The following is a 24,740-nucleotide window of genomic DNA, read 5'->3' as shown; positions in this document are numbered from 1 at the left end:
CAACAAAATGAGAGAGAGAGAAAGGCAATGTGTTTTTCGTAAAGCTAAATTTATTCAATTTAAATGACTATTCTTTATTCTGAGATTATGTTCTTCCTATTTTGGGAATGCTAAAATGTCTTTTCTTTTATATAATAATGCCAATAGCAGACGGTAATTTGGGTTTTTCTGTTTTTGTTTTATGTCCTTAGCTGGCAAGTTTAAAAGCTAGAAACACTTAAATGTCCCAATTAAAAATTTTATTTATTTATCTGCAGATTTCCTGGTGCTTAAATCTCAGAGCCTGGGAACCATAGCCTAGGTAAAGACCTACCTTCTGTGTTGCATGTTTCACAACATTGAATTAATTTCTTAGCAAGTTCCCCAAACAAGTTATGTAGCAGAATAAAAGTAAGTCTTAATTTATATTAAACCAGTGCAAAAATGGGCTTAATTTCAAGCACCAAAGGAATGTATTTTCAATCAACACCATGGTTATAACATCTTTTATTAAAACTAATTGTATCAATATCTATAGGGTACCTATTTAAAAGTATAATGCCACTACTCTAATATCATCATTGCTCTAGGAGTAGCCTGGTGTCACATATGTGAGCAGTATTGGTGCAGTGCAGAAACAAAGAAGCTGGGGTCCAAGCAGGCCACCTTGCTGGGTCAGGGTTTTAGTGGCACTGAAGGGGCTGCCCATCAATGTACATTTTGGCCCGTTTACCTTTATAAATCATACCATATAGCATTCAGTATTTACACACATTTAAACTGAGGAGGCATACGTATTAGAGGAAAGCATATTTTTGTGGGCATGTGTCAAAAATAACTCTGTATTTCATCATTATTTTTACGTCATTAGCTACCCTTGAGAAAGGAAAGTTCCATATAAATGTACAAACCAGGACATACTTTTAGAAAACCTTACAGAGTGCTATGCAAATTGCAGTGTGTCCTCCCATAAGTAAATCAATTAATCCCCACTCCCTCAAAGTGTTAAAAACAAAAAAGGATAGCTGGCCATTACTTTTTAAAGTATGTTTCAGAGAAAATACAAGCATAATCATCACTGGCATTTTGGACCAGATGAAACTCTTAAGCCTTACATCTGACTCTATCATTCAGCGATTTGTTATAATTGTGTTCCTTCCTAGTAAGCAGTTCTTGCTAATGTTAGTTCTGTATCTATTTGATAGGGGCATTTATGTTACATTTCAAAATAACTCCTGGTAGCATCCAGAATATATGTCAGGAACTCCTGAAAGCAACTCTGCTTTCCTCTCAATTATGACATTTAGCTTTATCAGTAACTGTTAATTAACATGACAACTGAAGACTTGGAGATGGTGGGTGCCTTGCAGCAAACATGCCTAGGCTGGAACATCTGGTCAAGTTACTCAACACAGTTACCAATGCTTAGTTCTTCTTAATTTTCTTCAGATAGCGAGCCCGGGTGGAGTTGCCTAAATTCATGGTCACTTTAAAATACAACCAGGAAGGCAGGCTTGAGATTACTGAGGCCTAGGGAAAGAAATGGGGAGATATGCAATTAAGGCTTACAATTTGAACTCATTTGAAACATATGATCTTATGTTTTACTATATTGTTGTCTTATTTATAGGTAGATTTTAGAGTTCTTGGGTATACAGTTGAAAACAGATGCCTTGCTAGTAAGTGTAGACAATGTATATATGCTAATATACCACATACTATTTTGTGACTCGATGGGAAAGAAAACCCCAAACCAAAGTACTGATTTGGAACTTAAAAATCTACATACCATAAGAGAATGGATCAGGTATCCGTTGGTTCGGGATTGCACACCGACGGTTTTAATGGCAGACTTCACAAACGTCTCTGAAGAGGGCTTATCCAAAGTTGGCTTTCGAATTTTAGCCAGTTTCGTAGCTACATAGTAGGGCAGGACACTCTAGAATGGCAACATACACCCCCAAAAAAAACCATGCCACTGATTAGGAAGGCCACAAACTCAATTCACACTGATGCTTGATTGCTCTTAGTGGCAGAAACATTCTGAAAAAATCTAAAGTTTGTATCTTTAGAGAGAGAGAAGAAAAGAGAAGCAGCTATCTAAAAGCTACCTTGATAGAACAAACAACAGCATAAAACAAGTTGTAAAAAAACAATCTGTCAATACAACAGAGTTTGAGACTAGAGAAAGTATTAAAAATAAGCAGAAACATAACATACCTTTTCGAGTCTTTAAAAAGAAGGCATTAAACAAATCTATATAGCAGATATTTGGGGCCGGATGCTTTCTACTCTGACTAAACAACATAGTTACAGAACCACCACATAGGAGATTTTTGACATTTTATGCCCCTAAAGAGATAATAATAATTTTCTCCATACTTTATGGTTATTAAACTTGTTCTATCAGCTTTGGTCCCTCTAAAATAAACATTTCATGTTCTCAGCTTTGGGCTACCACTTTTCTTCCCTAGTTTCTTACCATTCTCCTCTGAGTTTTATAAACTTTGCTATTGATAAGATAGGACCACCTCTTTTTTTCTTTTTTCTTTGTTGGGGGGAGACGGGATAACAGTATGGAAACAGCTTGGGTAACTAACAGACACTTGACAGAAGTGGTGTGGGATGACAAAGCTGGACATTACCTTTTAGGTTAGGGGAGCTGTTATTTCTTATGCTTGCTATATTTTGTATATGCTTCAACACAGAATGCAAGGAAACCCTATTACAACGACTCCTGAGTCATGACAAGCGGTTCCTTCTATAGTTTGAAATTACTTGGGCATTGTTGTACACCAAGGAGTGAATGTATTCTGTTTATCTGACATGTATGAAAGGAAAGGGTATAAATTACAATGAAACTTCTATTAAGGAAGAGGATCTGTTTCAACACATGGTGGTCAAAATCAAAAACTTCATTACTAAAGGCAGAAATAAAATTGAGATGTGCTCCAAACTATAGATTTTCTTCCTGCCAAGAGCTGAGGAGTTCCCATATCTCTTTTGTTTTATTTTGTATTTTTCCCATTCCCAAGTATAAGTCACCCTCCTTAACAGGTGAGCTGAAACTTCAGCCCACCTGTTAGAACCATGAACCCAAGGGCCTAACCACTGTTACTCTCCAACTTTCTCCTCTTAGTCCCTGCAGCCACAAACCCACACTAAGTAAACTAACTTCCCCAAAGTACTTCAATACCTGGGCCAACTTTGATTAGGTGACTTTTGGTTTTCGAGAATTTGTGTATTGGAATTATTACTCTACACTTATTCCTCACTTAAAAAGCAAATTTTTTTTTTTGTCAAGCAGGTCTTTATTTTTAAACCCATGTTGCTGCAAGGACCCAGTATGTGAGAGCACAAACCAAAGAGAGATCCCAGACTAACACACAATATGAAATGCAGAGCTCATGAGGCTCTGCCAATGGGTAGGGAAAGAAAAGTCTGTTCAAGCTGAGCAGCAAACAAAGCAAAGAGAGTGTATGCATATACTCTGACTCCAACAGTGAAGGGCCATAAGCAAACCCCATCACATCTCTATGAGCCAGGTTTCCTGGTTACAAAAAAAATAAAGATTAGGGGCTTCCCTGGTGGCGCAGTGGTTGAGAATCTGCCTGCCAATGCAGGGGTCACAGGTTCGAGCCCTGGTCTAGTAAGATCCCACGTGCCGCGGAGCGGCTGGGCCCGTGAGCCACAATTACTGAGCCTGCGCGTCTGGAGCCTGTGCTCCGCAACGGGAGAGGCCGCGATAGTGAGAGGCCCGCGCACCGCGATGAAGAGTGGCCCCTGCTTGCCGCAACTGGAGAAGGCCCTCGCACAGAGGCGAAGACCCAACACAGCCATAAATAAATAAAGTTAAAAAAATAAAAAATAAAGATTAAAAAAAAAAACAAAAACCTTCCCGTATATTGATCACAAGCCTGCCAAGAGTACTGTAGAGTACTGAGCTTCTCAACATAAAGGTGGTCCACTCATTATACCTTCCAATTACATAATTAGGTATTCTAATCCCCCCTCCCTCTCTATGTGGCATAAATCGGACTGTTCTGATTTTGCAGAAGAATGAAGTCGCACTGCTTGGCTGAACCACTTGATGGTGCCACAAGTTAACAAACTCATCATTTGGCTAAACCATCCAGCTAGTCTAGAGAAGGTCCTGGCTCTTGAGGTGGGGACAACAGACGCATGTACATTCTATTCTGGAAAGGGTATTTATTTCTACAATGGTTTAAAATCAAAGCAGTTAACATGGCCTAGCAGAGGATGGAAAGGATTCAGAGATGAAATAACTTTTGGGCTAAGTCTTAATAATGTGGAGGAATTTGCCAGGTAAACACATAAGGGAAAAACATTTTGTAATGGGAACAGCAGGGGCAAAGAAAAGGAGACAGAGCAGGATGTCCTCATGGAACTACAGTAGTTCAGCCAGCATGGTTCAGACATTGGGAATGTGTGAAGCAGTGGCAGAAGGAAGGCTAAACGGTACAGAAAACGAAATCCAATCACCGACACTATCGATTTCTAGAGCATAAGCTCTGTGACGACACAGTCTTATTCACCATTATATTGCCAATGCTTAGCCATTGCCATTGCCTAGCATGTAGTAGGAGTGCTAAGAAGATCTACTGAATGAATTAGCAACAGAACACTTCATTATGGACAGCACTGAATATAGTACTGGGGTCCCTTTCTACTGCTGCTGCCCAGAAAATTAATGACAGGAGGAAGTTGACAATGTAATATGAGAGTTTAAACCACAATTTTAGATATTCTAGAGCTTAAGCAAGATTATCTATCTAAACGAAGGCAAACTTACAGGTCTTAGTTACTCAGAATTTAAAAAGAAGAATTTCAAGTTATGTAAAAGTAAAGGAGAATTTCAAGTTATGTAAAAGTAAAGAAGTATCTTTATCTTATATGTCAAAATGTCATTTAGGTACATCCTTAAACAGTTAAACAAAAACCCAATAAATGATAATTAATCCACTTTTCCTGTCTACGCAAGGAAACATTACAGTGAACAAGTCAAGAAGATACCCATACTTTCGTAGGGGGTATTTTGGGCAGAACAAATTTTTAAAAGTTTCTTATGCTCAACAATTTGCCATTATAAATACTGCCAGCTTGGAAACAGTGTGAACCTTGACAGCTACCCATGCAGGCAAGTGCCCTGGTCTTTGCACTTAGAATCCCAAACTGAAAATAATTAACCAGCCCATAAAGCAAAGCTTTTTTTGTCCTTGCTCAGCCTATTGAAAAAATCCCTGGAAACAAACTTGGTATCCTTTTTTCTCACCCACTGAGTAGCTTGCTGAGGTATCTGGTCTTTAGGGAACAGTTTAGAGGGCCTCGATTCAGGAATAAGAAGGTTATTACAACTTAATGTCACAGAACAAGAGAAAGACGGATGCCCAGGGCTGCATGGCAGATATTCAAGAATCAAACACTGAACCTTCTAACTTCATGTAGTAGCACATCTTTCATGTTGTCATCTGTGTACTAAACATGCCTTCTCAAATTTAAAAAGGGCTAGGACAACTCACACCCACGCTTTGGGACACACGGGTCCAGAGAACGCCAGGCTCCAGTCTACTTACACAACATGGAATTCTCAAGACGGGGTCTAATCTGCCTTTTATGAGCACTAAGGTCACCAGTGAAGTCAGCACATATTCTTAAGGCAGAGGCTGAGGCTCCTATGAGGCATTTCAGGGAATCTTTTCTCCTTAAGTCTGTGTATTCCTCCTCCATTTCAGGATCTGATATCCTCCAGAAAATCTGAATAACTGTATGCATAGAGCCTAGTTTTGGAGTTTGTATTATTTCACTTGCAGACCACAAGATCAGCATTTCCACAAAAGGGCCCTTGATTATCTCACTGGTAGAAACCCTTGGCCTTACTAGAAAATGTTAGGAAAAAGGAATCATTCTGATGGAACAGAGATCCCTGATAACATGGCAATAAGCAAAAGCCCCACAGTAACATTAGGTATAAACCTTAGCACCTAAGCCCAAAATGAAGGAGTTAAAATGTTGTGCTCTACACAAAAAAATCCTTGATCAACACTGGCTGGCTGATAATCTTACAAATGACCTACCTCCAAATATGTGGAATTCGTATGCTAATATTCAAAGGACAAAAGGGAAAACAGTGTTATCTCACAAAACAGCATGTATTTAACAAGTATTTCCTGAGCGCCTACTAGAACACTGTTTTAGGCACTCGGAATACAGTTATGAACAAAGACAAAGTCCCTGATCTTACTGAGCTTACATTTTAGTGGGGGGAAGGAGGGGCTGGTGCACACAGCCTACAAACAAATGGTTAAAAGAATGTCTACAATATTGGCAGGTGATGATAAAAAGGAAGAAGGAAAATAAACCTGAGTAAAGGGTGGAGGTGATGGAGGCTGTTCCTGCAGGTAATCAAGGAAGGCCTCTGGGACAACGGTGACATGTATGTGATGTGGTCACATATAAGCAAAGATCTCAGTGAAGGGAGAGAGCAAGCCAAAAAGATAGCTGGATAAAGAGCCTTAGACTGAAAGAAGAGCAAGTGCAAAGGGCCTGAGGTGTGAGTGTGCTCAGAGGGTTTGAGGACTGCAAGGAGGCCAGAGAAATAGCGGGGTGTGGGGGGGGGGGCACACGATAATGTGGAACATCTGCAGTCAGAACATGGTGGGTCACAAGAACTCATGGTTTTACTCTGAAAGAGATGAAAAGCCACAGGAGAATTTTCAGCAGAGGAGTAAGATGACCTGGATTATGCTTTAAAGAGATCAGAGACTGGGCGGGGGGCGGGGGGGTGGCGCTATAAGCAGGGGTGGGAGTAGGGAGGCCACATAGGAAGATACTGCGAAAGGTCCAGGGCAACCAGGGCAAGAGATCACGGTGGCAGTCATGAGAAGTGGTCAGACAGTGGATGTGTTTAAAGGGTCAACTAAAGTCAGTGAGATTCCCTGATGGACTGAATTTGGGGTGTAAGAGAAAGAATAAGCTGGATACGGGGAGGGGGAGAAAACTTCAGCTTTGAAATCAGACAGACTTGGATTCAAATTCCACTTGACCACTTACTAGTCATGAGATCTTGAGCAAAATACTGAGCTTTATTTTCTTCCTTGGTGGATATAGCATCTTCCCTATTGTATTATTATGAGGATTGAAAAAAAGATTGTCAGTTAAAGAGTGTGAGATTTAAACTCTGGTATGTATTAGAATTCTTTTCTAAGTTTTCTAATATTTATAATTTTCAGAATGGATTTAGAAAGAAAAACTTGGCTGAGTTTTTATATCCTGTAAGAGGGGTAAGAACATCATTTTCTATAGAAAACGACTGTGGTAACCACCTGGATATCTGAGTCCTTTCTGGATACAGATTTAATGTGGTTTGAAGGACTAAAGGACACCTTAGGTTTTTAGTTCTTGTGGTGTAACACTGCTGTAAAAGGCCAAGGAAAAAAGCCATTATCACTGACAAAAATGAGGATTCACCTAGTTGGAAGGGGTCTGGGTCCAATGATCCCAACAGGACCAATTTTACTATTCTTCAGCCATTTCTCAAAGTTGGTGCAGTTGACTAGATATGAATATTTCCTGTGAGAATCTTTCTGTTGCTTTATAGTTCTCTGTATTTAGACTCCATTTGCACTAAAGACACATGCCATTACCTTCTTTTATTGCCATTGGCAATTAACAAGAAAGATGGATGAGGACTTATGTTTTCAGTCCCGACACGAATTTTTCTGTTTAGCTTTCTAGCTCTTTGAAGCCCAGTAGATCTGTATGATTACTCTAAGCGATAAAATGTTTTAACAAAATATAAACGAGGAATATCTTCTTTCATTAACAAAATAAACTGGAATTGTTTGCTCCCTCATCTCAATTTGTCCGATTTGTTTTCTAAATTTATTCTGACTAAAAACTACATTTTTGACCAAATTAACAAAACCACCAACCCTCATCACAAGAGAGCAACAAAGCATTGGAAGGTAGGACTTTAAGAGAATGGGGCCCAGAGAATTTCTCCATTATGGTAAATTCACATTTAAATGGAATATTCTTTTGTAATCTTTGTGCTAAGAGTAAGAAGCCCCCTTCGTTTCCAGGCCAGACCGGCTGAAACCTACATCCGCCTTCTCTGGGTCTGGGGGGGTCTCCACCTGTGTCCTCACCTTGCCTCTGGTAAAAGGTCAGGTAAACTAAACCTCATACGATGGTTTCAGTTAGCAAATGATCTCCTTGTTGACAGCATTTCCAGAGACCTGGCTTCGCAGCTCCAAGGAAGGAAACTATGGTGCAGAGTAACACCCCGGGGAGAAGCAGGAGGGCACGGCAGAAAGAGCACAGATCACGGCGTTATTCAAACCCTCACGGCCAATCCGGATGGCTAAATTCCCCACACCTGCCCACAACACAGCAGCCTTCTTTAGGTTCTTCGTAGAGCGGATCACTATGTAAAATAATCACATTCATGTGTTTGCTTGCTTGCTATTGTCTGTCTCCTTCCCACTAAATATAAACTCTGCCACAGTAGGGACTTCATCTGTCTTTTTGCTATTGCATCCCCACCTCCCTAGTAGTTCCCTCTCAGCATTTCTTGACTGAAGAAACGTGGAACAAAACATACACCTCTGGTTTTGGACTTACTATCCCTTGTCATTGTAATGTGTTTAAGTATCTGTCTCTCTCTGTGAGTGCCCTGAGGTCAGAACCGTGTCTTATTCACTTGCTTCTCCCTGCCTGGCTGAAGAGCTGGCCAGTGGCAGGCACTCACTGACCTTAGGCAAGTTACATGATTCCTATTGATTCTTGGCTTTCTGTCTGTAAAATGGGACTAGGTTAACATCTATCTTAAATGAGATAACAAAATAGGTGAAGACATGGGGCATATTGTAGATAGTCAATAAATGCAAGTTTCTTTCCTTACTTCATGCTGATGTTTCAGAGTTTCCAGTTTTTATTTATATATGCATTATCACGTGTCCCCACCTGCTACAGGGGGAGGCTGAGTCTCAAGGTAATGAAGCAGCTTTCTGCGGGTTAGACCACTGAGGGGTGATACCAGAACTAAAACCTTGGTCTGCTGTCTCTACGCCCAGCATCCTTTCCTCACCGCCTCTAAGCACACCAGTAATCAATGTGGTCTGCATAAAACCACAGCCTGGACTGAGGGAGCTAAGACTTCTTACTTTGAAATGGGTAAATATCCGGGCAGGGCTTCATGAATTCTTCAGCATCAAAAAGCTCTTCATAAGGCAGGTTTGTGAAGAGCCATTCATTGCTGGATGCTAAATCTAGGGGAAACTGTGAGAGGGGGCAGGACATCTGCACGGTTTTCAAAGTGTCTCCCCACAGACTGCTTATCAGTGCAAGGGAAAAAACCAGTAACGCTACAGCAGAGAAACTGGGTAACTCCTTGACTGAAGGGTCGAAGTCAACATCAGCAATAAGGGGCAGACGGATATCGTGTGTCTCTGGATGTGATGCCCTGAGAAGGACACAATGTCACAGATGTCATTTTGGCCAGGAAAGCATAACCTGAATCTAACCACGAGGAAGCATCAGAGAAACCCCAAGTGAGAAATGTTTGATTAAAAAGAGCAGAGGAGTACTGTCCTCTTCAAAAATGTTCACGTCATAAAAGACAAAGAAAGGCTATGGATGTATTCCAGATTAAAGGAAACTAAAGAGACAGGAAAACTATATAATACCTGGTCCTAGACTGAACTCTTTACAGGAGGGTAAAAAATGCTATAAAGAATACTATGAGGGGGAGTTCCCTGGTGGGCTAGTGGTTAGGATTCTGGGCTTTCACTGTTGTGGCCCGGGTTCAACCCCTGGTCAGGGAACTGAGATCCCACAACCCGTGCAGTGTGGCCAAAAAAAAAAAAAAAAAAAAAAAGAATACTATGAGGTCAGAAATTAGAATACAGATGGTAGGTTAGATAAAAATACTACATCAATGTTAATTCTAAAGTTGGTAACTATATTGTGATTATTTATAAGGATATCCTTATTCTTTGGAAATACACACCAAAGGATTTGGAGGTAAAGGAACATGATATATGCAACTCACTTCCCAATGATAAAACAAATGGAGTAAAATGTTAACAATAAGTGAATCTGCGTAAAGAGTATTGGGGTGTTCTTTATACTATTCTTATTTTTACAAGCTTTCTATAGATTTGAAATTATTTCCAAATAAAAAGTTTAAAAAAAACAAGGCAGCCTGTGAAAGTTTTACAGAATAAGAGTTCAAGGAGTATAGTTTTAGGATGTCATCTTAGTTTCAGCTATTTCTTACTTGCTTAGCATTAAGAGACAGAGCCCAGTACTGGGGCCCACCAACTAGCCAGTCAGAGCACTTTGGATTTGGCCCTTTGAAAGAGGCATAATTTTGACTGGGTTTTAGTTATAGGGTAACAATGAGAACAGATCGTTCTCACCAACAGAGCACACTTTCCATGAGACTTACAAGAATGTACTTCTTATCCTCTATTCAAACATCAACAGAGTCAAAATTCACCTCTAGGACGTTTATAGCACATCTTGTTGCTACTATTTATTTGTGTTTCCAGGAAATGCTTACATATTAGCAAATTTGAATTCATGAAGAAAATTTTAAATGCGCTTACAAAATTACAGGAAAGAAGTTGAGGGAAAGATGGGGAGAGAAAAAAGCAAAGAAAAAAATATTAACAAGGAATTAATATAAAACGAGCTGGGATTTGAAAACCATACTCTCTTCCTCTCCCAAAAGAGCAATCTGTTGTATCTTCATATGGAGGTAGACCTAAGAAGAGCACTTGCCTTCCAAAGATTAGAAGAAACTGAATTTTGGCATCATAGCATTAGCTTGGAAACCCTCTAGATATAGAGTTTGAAAATTCAAGACCAGAGGCATATGGGAGCAACAGAAGCAGCTCAAAAGGCCTTAAAAACAGAGGACTGTGTACCACCAAGCATGGCCATGCATAGCCAGGGTCCTCTGTGATGCCAGCAAATGGCAGGTCTCTGGTGTGCCCCGCATTACACGTGCCATTAGCAACACAGAGACAAACACGATAAAAAGTCTGTTCTCAAGAATACACTGGAGTGGAGGGAGTCCTGGGCCAGAGAGTATCAGGCAGAGGTATATAATAAGGAATAAGAGAGCAGAAGGGAAGGTGTAACCACAAGTGCCCAGCGGCCAAGATAAGGTTTCCCAGGGCAGGTGAAATGAGGCTGAAGCCCTGAAAGATGGGCCGGGGCTGCAGGCTCCGGAGCGAATGGGGCAGGGAGGAGATGTGGAGAGGAGACTTGCAGAGGAGTGGGGGCAAAGGCGTGCCAGCAGAGGAGCCAGTCAGGGGCACCGCAGACGGCAGAGCATGCACTGGACACTACAGTGTCCGCTCTGGCCGGAACGTAGGGTGGCGTGATGGAATGGCAAGAGGCAATGGCCTCGTGGGGTCTGAATTCAATCCTCAACATGACGGGTGGCCACTGGAGGACACTGAAGGAAAGCAACGTCATCTGACTTGTTTTTAATAAGATCACCCGGGAAACAGTATGTGGGATGGAGTGGAAGGGAAAACCAGCTGATAAATACTCCTAGTCCAAAAAAACGTGCAGACACAACATACCACCAGAGAAAAACCAATAATTTTTAAACTGAGCTTCATTTAGACCAGATTTTTTTTTTTTAATCCCTTTGGTCAGAATTAATATGAGATTCTCTTCTACTTCAGAGTTCTGATGTGTTCACACAGAAATGACAACTGTACTTTTCCTCACAAACATTTCAGTTTTTGTTTTTTCACCAAATTCATTCTAAGTTTAAACCATGAATGAATTCCTATGAAGGAAGAGAATGATGAATGAAATTACATCATTTGTAATTCATTATTAGGAAAAAATAAAAATTTGTCAAAGTAAAATATTTCAGAAAACAAATGCTAATGTGCTTTTGTAGTAGCTGTTAGTCACAGCAGATCAATAGGCAGACCATATGCAGAAAAGATCTTTGAGGGAAACCAGACCTGAAAGTGAGAGACGAAACAGTCCTGTCTGTTCACGGAATTTTAGAAATTGCTCATCTATGCTCACAAGGCCTAAGACTCCCTTTGTCACTGAAACACTTGCAGCTTCTGGTCACACTGACTCTAGGTCACCCACCAATGGACCTTTAAGATTCCTGCTTGCTCTCAGTAGTGTTTAAAAATTGTTAAGTTAATAGCGTGAATATAATAGATTCATCAGAATGAGAAAATGGCACCACATTGTGTGGCACATGATGCCTGACCTCCCCTGAGTGCTTTATTGATTTCCTGTTACCAAAATATAACACATTCTACGTAGCAGTTTCAAACTATTAGCATTAAAGTGACTGGTGTCAAGGAAGGGGGAAAAGGGGGCATATGGTAGCTCCGTATAAAATTCAAGATTCTCGAAAACCCTGTCCTCCCCAGGGTACCCTGTATTTATGCGGAGCTGCAAATCGGAATGACACCAAAGGGCTATGACATCGAAGGATTCCTTGGGGGAGACCTCAGGTAAGGATTGAGGGGGAAGCAGGCTCTCAACTGACCCTGGAAGATGAGGAAACATTTACCCTAAAGATATAAGGGAGGAAGTGGAACTAAGCAGCCCAGCACCTTCTGGTTCGTGGCTGCCTGAGCAGATGGATCCAATTAAGTCTTCAGTGCTGTCCTGAAGGCCTGGAGCAAGTAGCCCAGTGGTTAAGAACAAAGGCTTTGGTACCAAACAGACCTGGACTTGAGTCCAGTTCAACATGAGCAAGTGGCTTAACCTCTCTGAACCCCAACTTTTCCATAAATTTAAAGATGATGATGATCAACAGCATCTTTTTTGTTTTGTTTTGTTTTGTTTTGTTTTGTTTTGTTTGTTTTTTTATACTGCAGGTTCTTATTAGGCATCAGTTTTATACACATCAGTGTATACATGTCAATCCCAATCGCCCAATTCAGCACACCACCATCCCCACCCCACCGCAGTTTTCCCCCCTTGGTGTCCATATGTCCATTCTCTACATCTGTGTCTCAACTTCTGCCCTGCAAACTGGCTCATCTGTACCATTTTTCTAGGTTCCGCATACATGCATTAATATACGATATTTGTTTTTCTCTTTCTGACTTACTTCACTCTGTATGACAGTCTCTAGATCCATCCACGTCTCAACAAATGACTCAATTTCGTTCCTTTTTATGGCTGAGTAATATTCCATTGTATATATGTACCACAACTTCTTTATCCATTCGTCTGTTGATGGGCATTTAGGTTGCTTCCATGACCTGGCTATTGTAAATAGTGCTGCAATGAACATTCGGGTGCATGTGTCTTTTTGAATTACGGTTTTCTCTGGGTATATGCCCAGTAGTGGGATTGCTGGGTCATATGGTAATTCTATTTTTAGTTTTTTAAGGAACCTCCATATTGTTCTCCATAGTGGCTGTATCAATTTACATTCCCACCAACAGTGCAAGAGGGTTCCCTTTTCACCACACCCTCTCCAGCATTTGTTGTTTGTAGATTTTCTGATGATGCCCATTCTAACAGGAGTGAGGTGATACCTCATTGTAGTTTTGATTTGCATTTCTCTAATAATTAGTGATGTTGAGCATCTTTTCATGTGCTTCGTGGCCATCTGTATGTCTTCTTTGGAGAAATGTCTATTTAGGTCTTCTGCCCATTTTTGGATTGGGGTGTTTGTTTCTTTGATATTGAGGTGAATGAGCTGTTTATATATTTTGGAGATTAATCCTTTGTCCGTTGATTCATTTGCAAATATTTTCTCCCATTCTGAGGGTTGTCTTTTCGTCTTGTTTATGGTTTCCTTTGCTGTGCAAAAGCTTTGAAGTTTCATTAGGTCCCATTTGTTTATTTTTGTTTTTATTTCCATTACTCTAGGAGGTGGATCAAAAAAGATCTTGCTGTGATTTATGTCAAAGAGTGTTCTTCCTATGTTTTCCTCTAAGAGTTTTATAGTGTCCAGTCTTATATTTAGATCTCAAATCCATTTTGAGTTTATTTTTGTGTATGGTGTTAGGGAGTATTCTAATTTCATTCTTTTACATGTAGCTGTCCAGTTTTCCCAGCACCACTTATTGAAGAGACTGTCTTTTCTCCATTGTATATCTTTGCCTCCTTTGTCATAGATTAGTTGACCATAGGTGCGTGGGTTAATCTCTGGGCTTTCTATCTTGTTCCATTGATCTATGTTTCTGTTTTTGTGCCAGTACCATATTGTCTTGATTACTGTAGCTTTGTAGTATAGTCTGAAGTCAGGGAGTCTGATTCCTCCAGCTCCATTTTTTTGCCTCAAGACTGCTTTGCCTATTCGGGGTCTTTTGTGTCTCCATACAAATTTTAAGATGATTTGTTCTAGCTCCGTAAAAAATGCCATTGGTAATTTGATAGGGATTGCATTGAATCTGTAGATTGCTTTGGGTAGTATACTCATTTTCACAATGTTGATTCTTCCAATCCAAGAACATGGTATATCTCTCCATCTGTTGGTATCTTCTTTAATTTCTTTCATCAGTGTCTTATAGTTTTTTGCATACAGGTCTTTTGTCTCCCTAGGTAGGTTTATTCCTAGGTATTTTATTCTTTTTGTTGCAATGGTAAATGGGAGTGTTTCCATAATTTCTCTTTCAGATTTTTCATCATTAGTGTATAGGAATGCAAGAGATTTCTGTGCATTCATTTTGTATCCTGCAACTTTACCATATTCATTAATTAGCTCTAGCAGTTTTCTGGTGGCAGTTTTAGGATTCTCTATGTATAGTATCATGTCATCCGCAAACAGTGACAGTTTTACTTCTTCTTTTCCAATTTGTATTCCTTTTATTTCTTTTTCTTCTCTGATTGCCGTGGCTAGGACTTCCAGAACTATGTTGAATAATAGTGGTGAGAGTGGACATCCTTGTCTCGTTCCTGATCTTAGAGGAAATGCTTTCAGTTTTTCACCATTGAGAATGATGTTTGCTGTGGGTTTGTCATATATGGCCTTTATTATGTTGAGGTAGGTTCCCTCTATGCCCACTTTCTGGAGAGTTTTTATCAGAAATGGGTGTTGAATTTTGTCAAAAGCTTTTTCTGCATCTATTGAGATGATCATATGGTTTTTATTCTTCAATTTGTTAATATGGTGTATCACATTGATTGATTTGCGTATATTGAAGAATCCTTGCATCCCTGGGATAAATCCCACTTGATCGTGGTGTATGATCCTTTTAATGTGTTGTTGGATTCTGTTTGCTAGTATTTTGTTGAGGATTTTTGCATCTATATTCATCAGTGATATTGGTCTGTAATTTTCTTTTTTTGTAGTGTCTTTGTCTGGTTTTGGTATCAGGGTGATGGTGGCCTCATAGAATGAGTTTGGGAGTGTTCCTTCCTCTGCAATTTTTTGGAAGAGTTTGAGAAGGATGGGTGTTAGCTCTTCTCTAAATGTTTGATAGAATTCACCTGTGAAGCCATCTGGTCCTGGACTTTTGTTTGTTGGAAGATTTTTAATCACAGTTTCAATTTCATTACTTGTGATTGGTCTGTTCATATTTTCTATTTCTTCCTGGTTCAGTCTTGGAAGGTTATACCTTTCTAAGAATTTGTCCATTTCTTCCAGGTTGTCCATTTTATTGGCATAAAGTTGCTTGTAGTAGTCTCTTAGGATGTTTTGTATTTCTGCAGTGTCTGTTGTAACTTCTTTTTCATTTCTGATTTTATTGATTTGAGTCCTCTCCCTCTTTTTCTTGATGAGTCTGGCTAATGGCTTATCAATTTTGTTTATCTTCTCAAAGAACCAACTTTTAGTTTTATTGATCTTTGCTATTGTTTTCTTTGTTTCTATTTCATTTATTTCTGCTCTGATCTTTATGATTTCTTTCCTTCTGCTAACTTTGGGTTTTGTTTGTTCTTCTTTCTCTAGTTTCTTTAAGTGTAAGGTTAGATTGTTTACTTGAGCTTTTTCTTGTTTCTTTAGGTAGGCTTGTATAGCTATAAACTTCCCTCTTAGAACTGCTTTTGCTGCATCCCATAGGTTTTGGGTCGTCGTGTTTTCATTGTCATTTGTCTCTAGGTATTTTTTGATTTCCTCTTTGATTTCTTCAGTGATCTCTTGGTTATTTAGTAACGTATTGTTTAGCCTCCATGTGTTTGTCCTTTTTACGTTTTTTTCCCTGTAATTCATTTCTAATCTCATAGCGTTGTGGTCAGAAAAGATGCTTGATATGATTTCAATTTTCTTAAATTTACTGAGGCTTGATTTGTGACCCAAGATGTGATCTATCTTGGAGAATGTTCCGTGCGCACTTGAGAAGAACGTGTAATCTGCTGTTTTTGGATGGAATGTCCGATATATATCAATTAAATCTATCTGGTCTATTGTGTCATTTAAAGCTTCTGTTTCCTTATTTATTTTCATTTTGGATGATCTGTCCATTGGTGTAAGTGAGGTGTTAAAGTCCCCCACTATTATTGTGTTACTGTCGATTTCCTCTTTTATAGCTGTTAGCAGTTGCCTTATGTATTGAGGTGCTCCTATGTTGGGTGCATATATATTTATAATTGTTATATCTTCTTCTTGGATTGATCCCTGGATCATTATGTAGTGTCCTTCCTTGTCTCTTGTAACATTCTTTAATTTAAAGTCTATTTTATCTGATATGAGTATAGCTACTCCAGCTTTCTTTTGATTTCCATTTGCATGGAATATCTTTTTCCATCCCATCACTTTCAGTCTGTATGTGTCCCTAGGTCTAAAGTGGGTCTCTTGTAGACAGCATATATATGGGTCTTGTTTTTGTATCCATTCAGCCAGTCTATGTCTTTTGGTTGGGGCATTTAATCCATTCACGTTTAAGGTAATTATCGATATGTATGTTCCTATGACCATTTTCTTAATTGTTTTGGGTTTGTTTTTGTAGGTCCTTTTCTTCTCTTGTGTTTCCCACTTAGAGAAGTTCCTTTAGCATTTGTTGTAGAGCTGGTTTGGTGGTGCTGAATTCTCTTAGCTTTTGCTTGTCTGTAAAGCTTTTGATTTCTCCATCAAATCTAAATGAGATCCTTGCCGGGTAGAGTAATCTTGGTTGTAGGTTCTTCCCTTTCATCACTTTAAGTATATCATGCCACTCCCTTCTGGCTTGCAGAGTTTCTGCTGAGAAATCAGCTGTTAACCTTATGGGAGTTCCCTTGTATGTTATTTGTCGTTTTTCCCTTGCTGCTTTCAATAATTTTTCTTTGTCTTTAATTTTTGCCACTTTGATTACTATGTGTCTCGGCGTGTTTCTCCTTGGGTTTATCCTGTATGGGACTCTCTGCGCTTCCTGGACTTGGGTGGCTATTTCCTTTCCCATGTTAGGGAAGTTTTCGACTATAATCTCTTCAAATATTTTCTCTGGTCCTTTCTCTGTCTCTTCTCCTTCTGGGACCCCTATAATGCGAATGTTATTGCGTTTAATGTTGTCCCAGAGGTCTCTTAGGCTGTTTTCATTTCTTTTCATTCTTTTTTCTTTAGTCTGTTCCGCAGCAGTGAATTCCATCATTCTGTCTTCCAGGTCACTTATCCGTTCTTCTGCCTCAGTTATTCTGCTATTGATTCCTTCTAGTGTAGTTTTCATTTCAGTTATTGTATTGGTCATCTCTGTTTGTTTGTTCTTTAATTCTTCTAGGTCTTTGTTAATCATTTCTTGCATCTTCTCAATCTTTGCCTCCATTCTTATTCCGAGGTCCTGGATCATCTTCACTATCATTATTCTGAATTCTTTTTCTGGAAGGTTGCCTATCTCCACTTCATTTAGTTGTTTTTCTGGGGTTTTTTCTTGTTCCTTCATCTGGTACATAGCCCTCTGCCTTTTCATCTTCTCTATCTTTCTGTAACTGTGGTTTTTGGTCCACAGGCTGCAGGATTATAGTTTTTCTTGCTTCTGTTGTCTGCCCTCTGGTGGTTGAGGCTATCTAAGAGGCTTGATGGGAGGCTCTGGTGGTGGGTAGCGATCAACAGCATCTTATAAGATTATGAGATGCAATGAAATACATGGATACATATGAAGTGCTTAGCATTGTTCCTCAAAAGTATCCCCTCAAATATTACCTATTATTATTATGATTGATCATTTGAGGCTTCAGGGTGCAAAAAGGAAAATACTAGGCTCACAGAATTAAATAATGAACACTGGATGTGTGAAGAGGTGGGGGCAGGTCGTAGACAGGAGCAGGAAAGGGGTAAGAATTGCAACCTCTCCCAAGACATTGTTAAAAATGTGCCTAACCATGGAAATACTGTGAACCATTATTTCTTTGTGTTGAGCAATAGCTGATTTGAGACTGACACCCATAAAAACCTCTACATTTGCTTCCTCTTGTATTTTGTACTGTAGTTTCACAGCATTGTATCTGTTAGCTACATAATAAAATCAAAGGTCTGTATAAAAATTAAGTCAAAATGGATCAAAGGCCTAAATGTAAGAGCTAAAACTATAAAACTCTTGAAAGAAAACATAGGGGGGAAAATCAACTATACGTCAATAAAATTTTTTAAAAAATAGGGAAAAACCCTCATGACATTTGATTTGGCAATGATTTCTTGGATATGACACCAAAAGCACAGGCAACAACCACAAAAAATAGACAAATTGGAGTACATCAAAATTTAAAACTTTTGAGCATCAAAGGACACTATCCATAGAGTGAAAAGGTAACCCACAGAGAGGGAGAACATATTTACAAATCATACACCTAATAAAGGGTTAATATCTAGACTATATCAAGAACTCCTACAATTCAAAAATTAAAAGCAAGCAACCCAATGAAAAAATGGGCAAAGAACTTCAATAGACATTTCTCCAAAGAAGATAGCCAAATGGCCAGTAAACACTTGAAAAGATGCTCAACTGCACTAATCATTGAGGAAATGCAAATCCAAATCAAAACCACAATGTGATACCACTTCACACTCATAACGATGGCTACTATTAAACACAAACAAACAAAAAGAAGATAACGAGTATTGCCGAGGATGCGAAGAAACTGGAACCCTTATGCATTGCTGGTAGGAACGTAAAATAGGGCAGCTACTATGGAAAACAGTAAGGCGATTCTTCAAAACAAACAAAAAGAATTATCATATGATCCAGCAATTCCATTTCTGGGTACATATCCAAAAGAATTGAAAGCAGGGTCTCAAAAAGATAGGTGTACACCCATGTTCATAGCAGCATTATTCACAGCAGTCAAGTGGTGGAAACCTCCCAAATGTCCATGGACAGATGAATGTATAAACACAATGTGGTATATACACACAATGGAATTATGAAGGAAATTCTGACACATCCTATAACATGTGTGAAGACTGAAGACATTATGCTAAGTGAAATAAGCCAGTCACAAAAAGACAAATACTGTAGGATTCCACTCACATGAAGTACCTAGTGAGGTCAAATTCAGAGACAGAAAGTAGAATGGTGGTTGTCAGGGGCTGGGGGGAGGGGAAATGGAAAGTTATTGTTTAATGAATACAGAGTTTCAGTTTTGGAGGATGAAAAAAGTCCTGGAGATGTAAGGTAGTAATGGGTGCATAACAATGTCAATGTACTTAATGCCACTGAACTGCATACTTAAAAGTGATTTAAATGGTGTTTTCGGTTATGTATATTTTACCACAATTAAAAAAAAGTAAAAGATCACTACCACACCTATATCATCCTGTTGTATGGAGTCATCCTCTCTCTAGTAAAACTCAGTTTTATTCAGCTCTCTCCTCTCTTGTGATTATTATACAGAGGCTTTGGAATAGCCATGGCACTCCTTGCATACCTGGCAGCTGAGAGATATTGACAGTCTAATTCTCTCAAAATAAGATCATAAGAACTTACAATTATTATGCACCAACTGTTTATGCTGCATAGTTCTACTTTAGGCATTACCACTTAAAAATTCTAGGAAATAATTGTTTAAAATCTAGACTTAAGTGCATAAAGGAAAAGAAACCATGTCTTTAATGGTGTGCTAACGTCACATTCACTTACTTAGGAATGTGATTTTCTTTCGTTGCCAAGACAGCAACAGTTGCTGTGGAAACCACACAAAAACAGGGATACTTAACTGAAACAAACTCTACTCACCTGCACAAAGATGCCCTTGCTCTTATATTCCTCATGGAGGCACCTAGAGAAGAAATCTACAAAAGCCTGGGAGGGGGTGGGAGTGAGAACACAAACACACATATTACATCAATCTGCCTGATCTGTAGCCATGGAAACAAAAATAATCAACTAACCATTTAACACTATAGTTTCTAATCATTCTTTTCATTTCAAATGCAGAAGAGACCTTAAAAAAAAAAAAACCTTCAAAACCTCAAGTTTTCTTTATCTGCCACTAAATTAAGTATTCTCTTACCAAATATAATATCCAGACCAAATTCTGATTTAACTGGAAAAGGCTCTTCTTATCTTTTCTTTTTTTGGAAAATGACTTTCCGAGAAGAAACGTCTTATTATATAACAAAGGATGCGTTCCTCCTCCCCACTTGCCATTCAAACAGAAACACAGTATGAATTCTGTTCAAGTCTGTTCTATGGGGATTTTGTTGTCAGTAAAGAGAAGAAAAGAGCAAGCGTCCTCTTGGTCCTTTGGGATGGCAAGATCCAAGAAGTGTAGAGGTGAACGTGACAGCCCATCTTCTTCCAATAGAACAACTTTAAATCTATTTGTAAAATATAATGTGCCATTTTTTACAAAGGTGGACTCAACCTCAGGCTTGAGATGCAAAGTATCAATGATGACTCCACTAGGGTCCTAATTTGTGACAGTCTTTCCGTGGAGCAGAACAGGCAAGAAGAAGTTGAAGTTCACCTTCAAGAAACATGGTGTTCATTTTAAACATGCCTACTGCATGTTTCAGATATATAGAAAGCAAGCAAGATTGCAGGGCTGGGGGGGCGGAGCCAAGCTTTTTCAAAATACAGTACGTAGTCACTTTAAGTTTTTCCAGGGGACAAAGAGCCAAGTGAAAAAGAGGGCAGGTGTTTTGCTCTTTTCCTTTCCTGTCATATTGCAAGTTCTTATTCTGCATTTTATTTTGTTCATTTTCCCCTAAAAGCTTGTTTAATTTCAGCGTCCCAATGGTCATTTTTATTTCAGAGATGTATCCTATGCTTCAACAATGTATTTGAAAACGATGCTATTGACCTGCAGGCAGTACCAAATGCGTTCTTAACTACTGTCCTAGTAGTAACGTGAAGAGGTGAATGGTGATGTGGTCTAAAATTATGGCATCTTACAGAGAGTTCTGGAAAAGTCTTGTCTCACTCCAGAAGTGGCAGTAAATATCTGTGAACTCTGAATAATGTGGCAAAAACTCACACTCTCCCCATCTATCTTGTGCATACTATGTGTATCTATGTGCTGACTAGCTGCGATCCTTCTAAGCTCTGCGGACCTGGCACTTAAGCTGTGTGCTGAGTCATTCACGAATCAAATTCCCATTCTTAGACTCATTTATGTTATGTTCTGATCAGCTGAGCTAACTGGTCCAGACCACCTCTCTGTTGGGAAGTACAAATACCAATTTTAAAACCAGTAAACTATTGGGAGAAAAAAAGCATCTGCGGATCTGAGATCTTGGTGCCTCATTTGTAAAGTTAATACCAGTCAGTATATCTCCAGCTCTGGCTCCTCTGAAACTAGTGTTGGCTATTTTCCTTTTCTTCTCAGTCCATTTGAAAACTGCTAAGGCTATAACTTCAAGAAAGTTCCATGCCCATTTCTCAGACTGAAAAGTATTCGTTATTCTTATTCTGACACAATTTACTAAAAAATTGTTCACCTTGGTTGCAGAGTACATGGTCAACAGTGGAACTGGGTACATGCCACTGGCAGAGGAGATGTTCAGAATTGCCCCTTTAGATCTAAAAAGGAAGATGCAAGTAAACAGAATGAAATCATATATACAATTGTTTATAAATTACAGATCTAGATATCTAATTATTTGAAACATAATAACCTGGCTGTTCTTCTAACACACATCTCTCCTTGCCTTTCATCAGCACGTGACATGCTTGGTCAGTGAGCGAGGCATAACTCAATCAACTAAAAATAGCTCTTCTTTGCAATTAGCTCATTTCTCAGTCTTAGTAATCAGGGGCATGACCGGATTAGATCTTCAGTCTCCTCGAGTTGATTTCTATTCTCTGAGGTCTTCTCTGGCCATAGCAACAAGAATTCTTACTCTTAAGAGTACTCCTTGTATGCCTTTAATTTGGCATATCACCACATACTATCATGCTGTCATATTTAATCATTCTATGAGTATAAACATTCTTCTCCCTCAAAAAAACCATAAGCTTCTAGACCTCAGAGCCCTTATCTTACACTTTTCCTAGAAATACTCTGCATGGTCCTGAGCATGTAACAGGTACTTACATGAATGAATGGTTATGTCCTGCTCTCAGGCACTAAATGCAGAGTTGACTCTAAAATATGCGACTCTATAGTTCATCAAACCATATTCTTTTGCCAAGAGGCAAAGCTCAATTTCTACTGTAACTTTTAGCGACTAATGAAAGTTCAAAGTCAGAGAGTTACCAGGAATTACTCATTCTACAAATAAATGAAAATTAGTTTGAGGAAGGCAATGCTGTAAAAACACACAAGTTGTCAGCAGCCGTATATGGCTTGGGTAAAGTGTGAAGTTAGGGTTTTAGGAATTTTAGACAGAATTAACAGCCAACGTTTCCCCCTCAAATCCATTCTTCTCAGGGGAGTTGGTCCCCTTGTTCAGCTACTGCAATCTGCCCCACCTGCCTCCTGCCTTCTAGATCAGGTTCCTTTCCTTCAGCTTAGTTTCTCATTATTCTTGAGCTGAATTTACTTCCTAAGGCCTAATTTTTAAGTATTTTTTTTAAAGGACGATACAGACTCCTCTTAAACAAAATAATAAAAGAAACATGATTAAATGGCATCTAAGTTATTTTAGACAAAACTCTGAAAAGAAATAATCCCCAAAGGTCACCTGGTCCATCTGCCAGCCTCTAGGCGAGATGCCACTTCAACCATCAAATGGAAGTCTGGACCCTCCGCTTAATGAGTCACTGAAAACGAGCTGTTGTTTTTTGTTTCTGTTTTTGAACTGAAGTCCTTATTAGTAATAGTTATATACACTTTCCTAAGCAGCGAAATCCATTAACACGTTGGACACAGAAATCAAATCTCAAATTTTAAATTGTTATATTACGGTTTTGAAGAAAGTTGGAAATATTTAGTCAATGTATTAATTATACCATTCTTGTAGTTTTTGCTTGCATCTCTCACACAGACAGAAAAGGCTTTTCTTTTTAAATGTTAAGAGAGTAAGAATGCCTATCAGGAGTTAGAACCCAATTACTCTAAGATAAAAACTGGTGAATTAGCAATGAGTATCTAGTAATTTCATTTTATCTGTATTTGTGAGACATTCCTTTGACCGAAATGGGTTAAAAACCACTTTGGTTACTGGGACTTTTAATACGGTATTAATTTATGATGTTTAAAATATCTTTTTTTTTTAAATTAATTAATTAATTTTGGCTGTGTTGGGTCTTCCTTGCTGTGCACGGGCTTTCTCTAATTGCGGTGAGCGGGGGCTACTCTTCGTTGTGGTGCATGGGCTTCTCATTGTGGTGGCTTCTCTTGTTGCAGAGCACGGGCTCTAGGCCCACGGGCTTCAGTAGTTGTGGCTCGCAGGCTATAGGCGCACAGGCTCAACAGTTGTGGCGCACGGGCTTAGCTGCTCTGAGGCATGTGGGATCTTCCCGGACCAGGGCTCGAACCCATGTCCCCTGCATTGACAGGCGGATTCTTAACCACTGCGCCACCAGGGAAGTCCCGTAAAATATCTTTATCTTTTATAGGGTGTTAAAAATGTTCTCAAATTAGATCATGGTGGTGATATACTCTGTGGATATACTAGAAACCATCAAATTATATGCTTTAAATGAGTGGATTTTATGATATGTGAAATATATTCTCAATAAATCTATTAAAAAAGAGAAAGAGAAAGTGAAATATATTTATGATATACTGGAATGTGTCACCTTTAAGCTAAGGGCAGATCCCAATCAAGTAGAAGCTAAGAAAGCTATTGTATCTTCTGCAATACAATATGCTTTCTGAGAAGTAACCCCAAATCCTGACAAGTTGCACCCCATCCTGAGCCCCAAGCACCCTTGTAGGTTTAGGCAGTGCTTTATTTTAATGTTTTCTCATGTAACCAGGAATTGCTATGTCCTCACTCATTCACAGCAAGTGAAGAAAAGCCAATTTGAAGTAGTTGTAGAAGATGCTGTTTTTCACTGTAACCTATCACTGCTGGTTTTATCAGCGGGATTATGGGCTGGATGATACTCAAATTGGCTGAGGTGGCTGCATGTGCCCTTGAACAAAAATCTTACATTCTTTATTTCCTTCCACAGAAATGAAATACAATTTAAAAGTCTTCCAAAATTAAAGTTTAAATGTTATCAAAAACAATTTAAAAATTAAATCTTGACCTCACCAAAACTGATTCCTAAAACTTCACTCACCAAAGCAATGATTTCAATACAGGAAAATTTATTTAAAGATAATAAAAACCTCATTCCTGGTTGCAAAATTAATACAGACCAATAGTCAAATATGCCACAATTATGCAGGCATGTGCTTTGTTTACTCCTTGAGGCAAGTGAGAGTTTTGTTTCTCAAATATTCTACCCTAATTTAAAATTTCTAGGGGGTAGAGTTAGTTTGAG

At 39.0% G+C, this 24,740-nt stretch overlaps 1 protein-coding gene across 1 annotated transcript in view; it reads right to left on the bottom strand.

The window, feature by feature from the left end:
• Positions 1 to 30: 30 nt before the first annotated feature.
• The window catches only part of HSD17B12 (hydroxysteroid 17-beta dehydrogenase 12), a 178,894-nt gene continuing 154,184 nt past the window's right edge, over positions 31 to 24,740 (bottom strand). Inside the window, exons 8-11 of the mRNA XM_059931416.1 lie at positions 21,803 to 21,884; positions 20,097 to 20,162; positions 1,769 to 1,918; positions 31 to 1,509 (exon numbers count right to left, since the gene is read on the bottom strand). Coding sequence (XP_059787399.1) covers positions 1,405 to 1,509; positions 1,769 to 1,918; positions 20,097 to 20,162; positions 21,803 to 21,884 — 403 coding nt within the window. The 3' untranslated portion in view covers positions 31 to 1,404. The remainder of the gene's footprint in view (positions 1,510 to 1,768; positions 1,919 to 20,096; positions 20,163 to 21,802; positions 21,885 to 24,740) is intronic.

This window comes from Balaenoptera ricei, chromosome 8, assembly GCF_028023285.1.
Source record: "Balaenoptera ricei isolate mBalRic1 chromosome 8, mBalRic1.hap2, whole genome shotgun sequence".
Classification (NCBI taxonomy): Eukaryota; Metazoa; Chordata; class Mammalia; order Artiodactyla; family Balaenopteridae; genus Balaenoptera; species Balaenoptera ricei.
The sequence above is the reverse complement of the archived record's forward strand: the minus strand, read 5'-3'. Positions and strand labels throughout refer to the sequence as shown.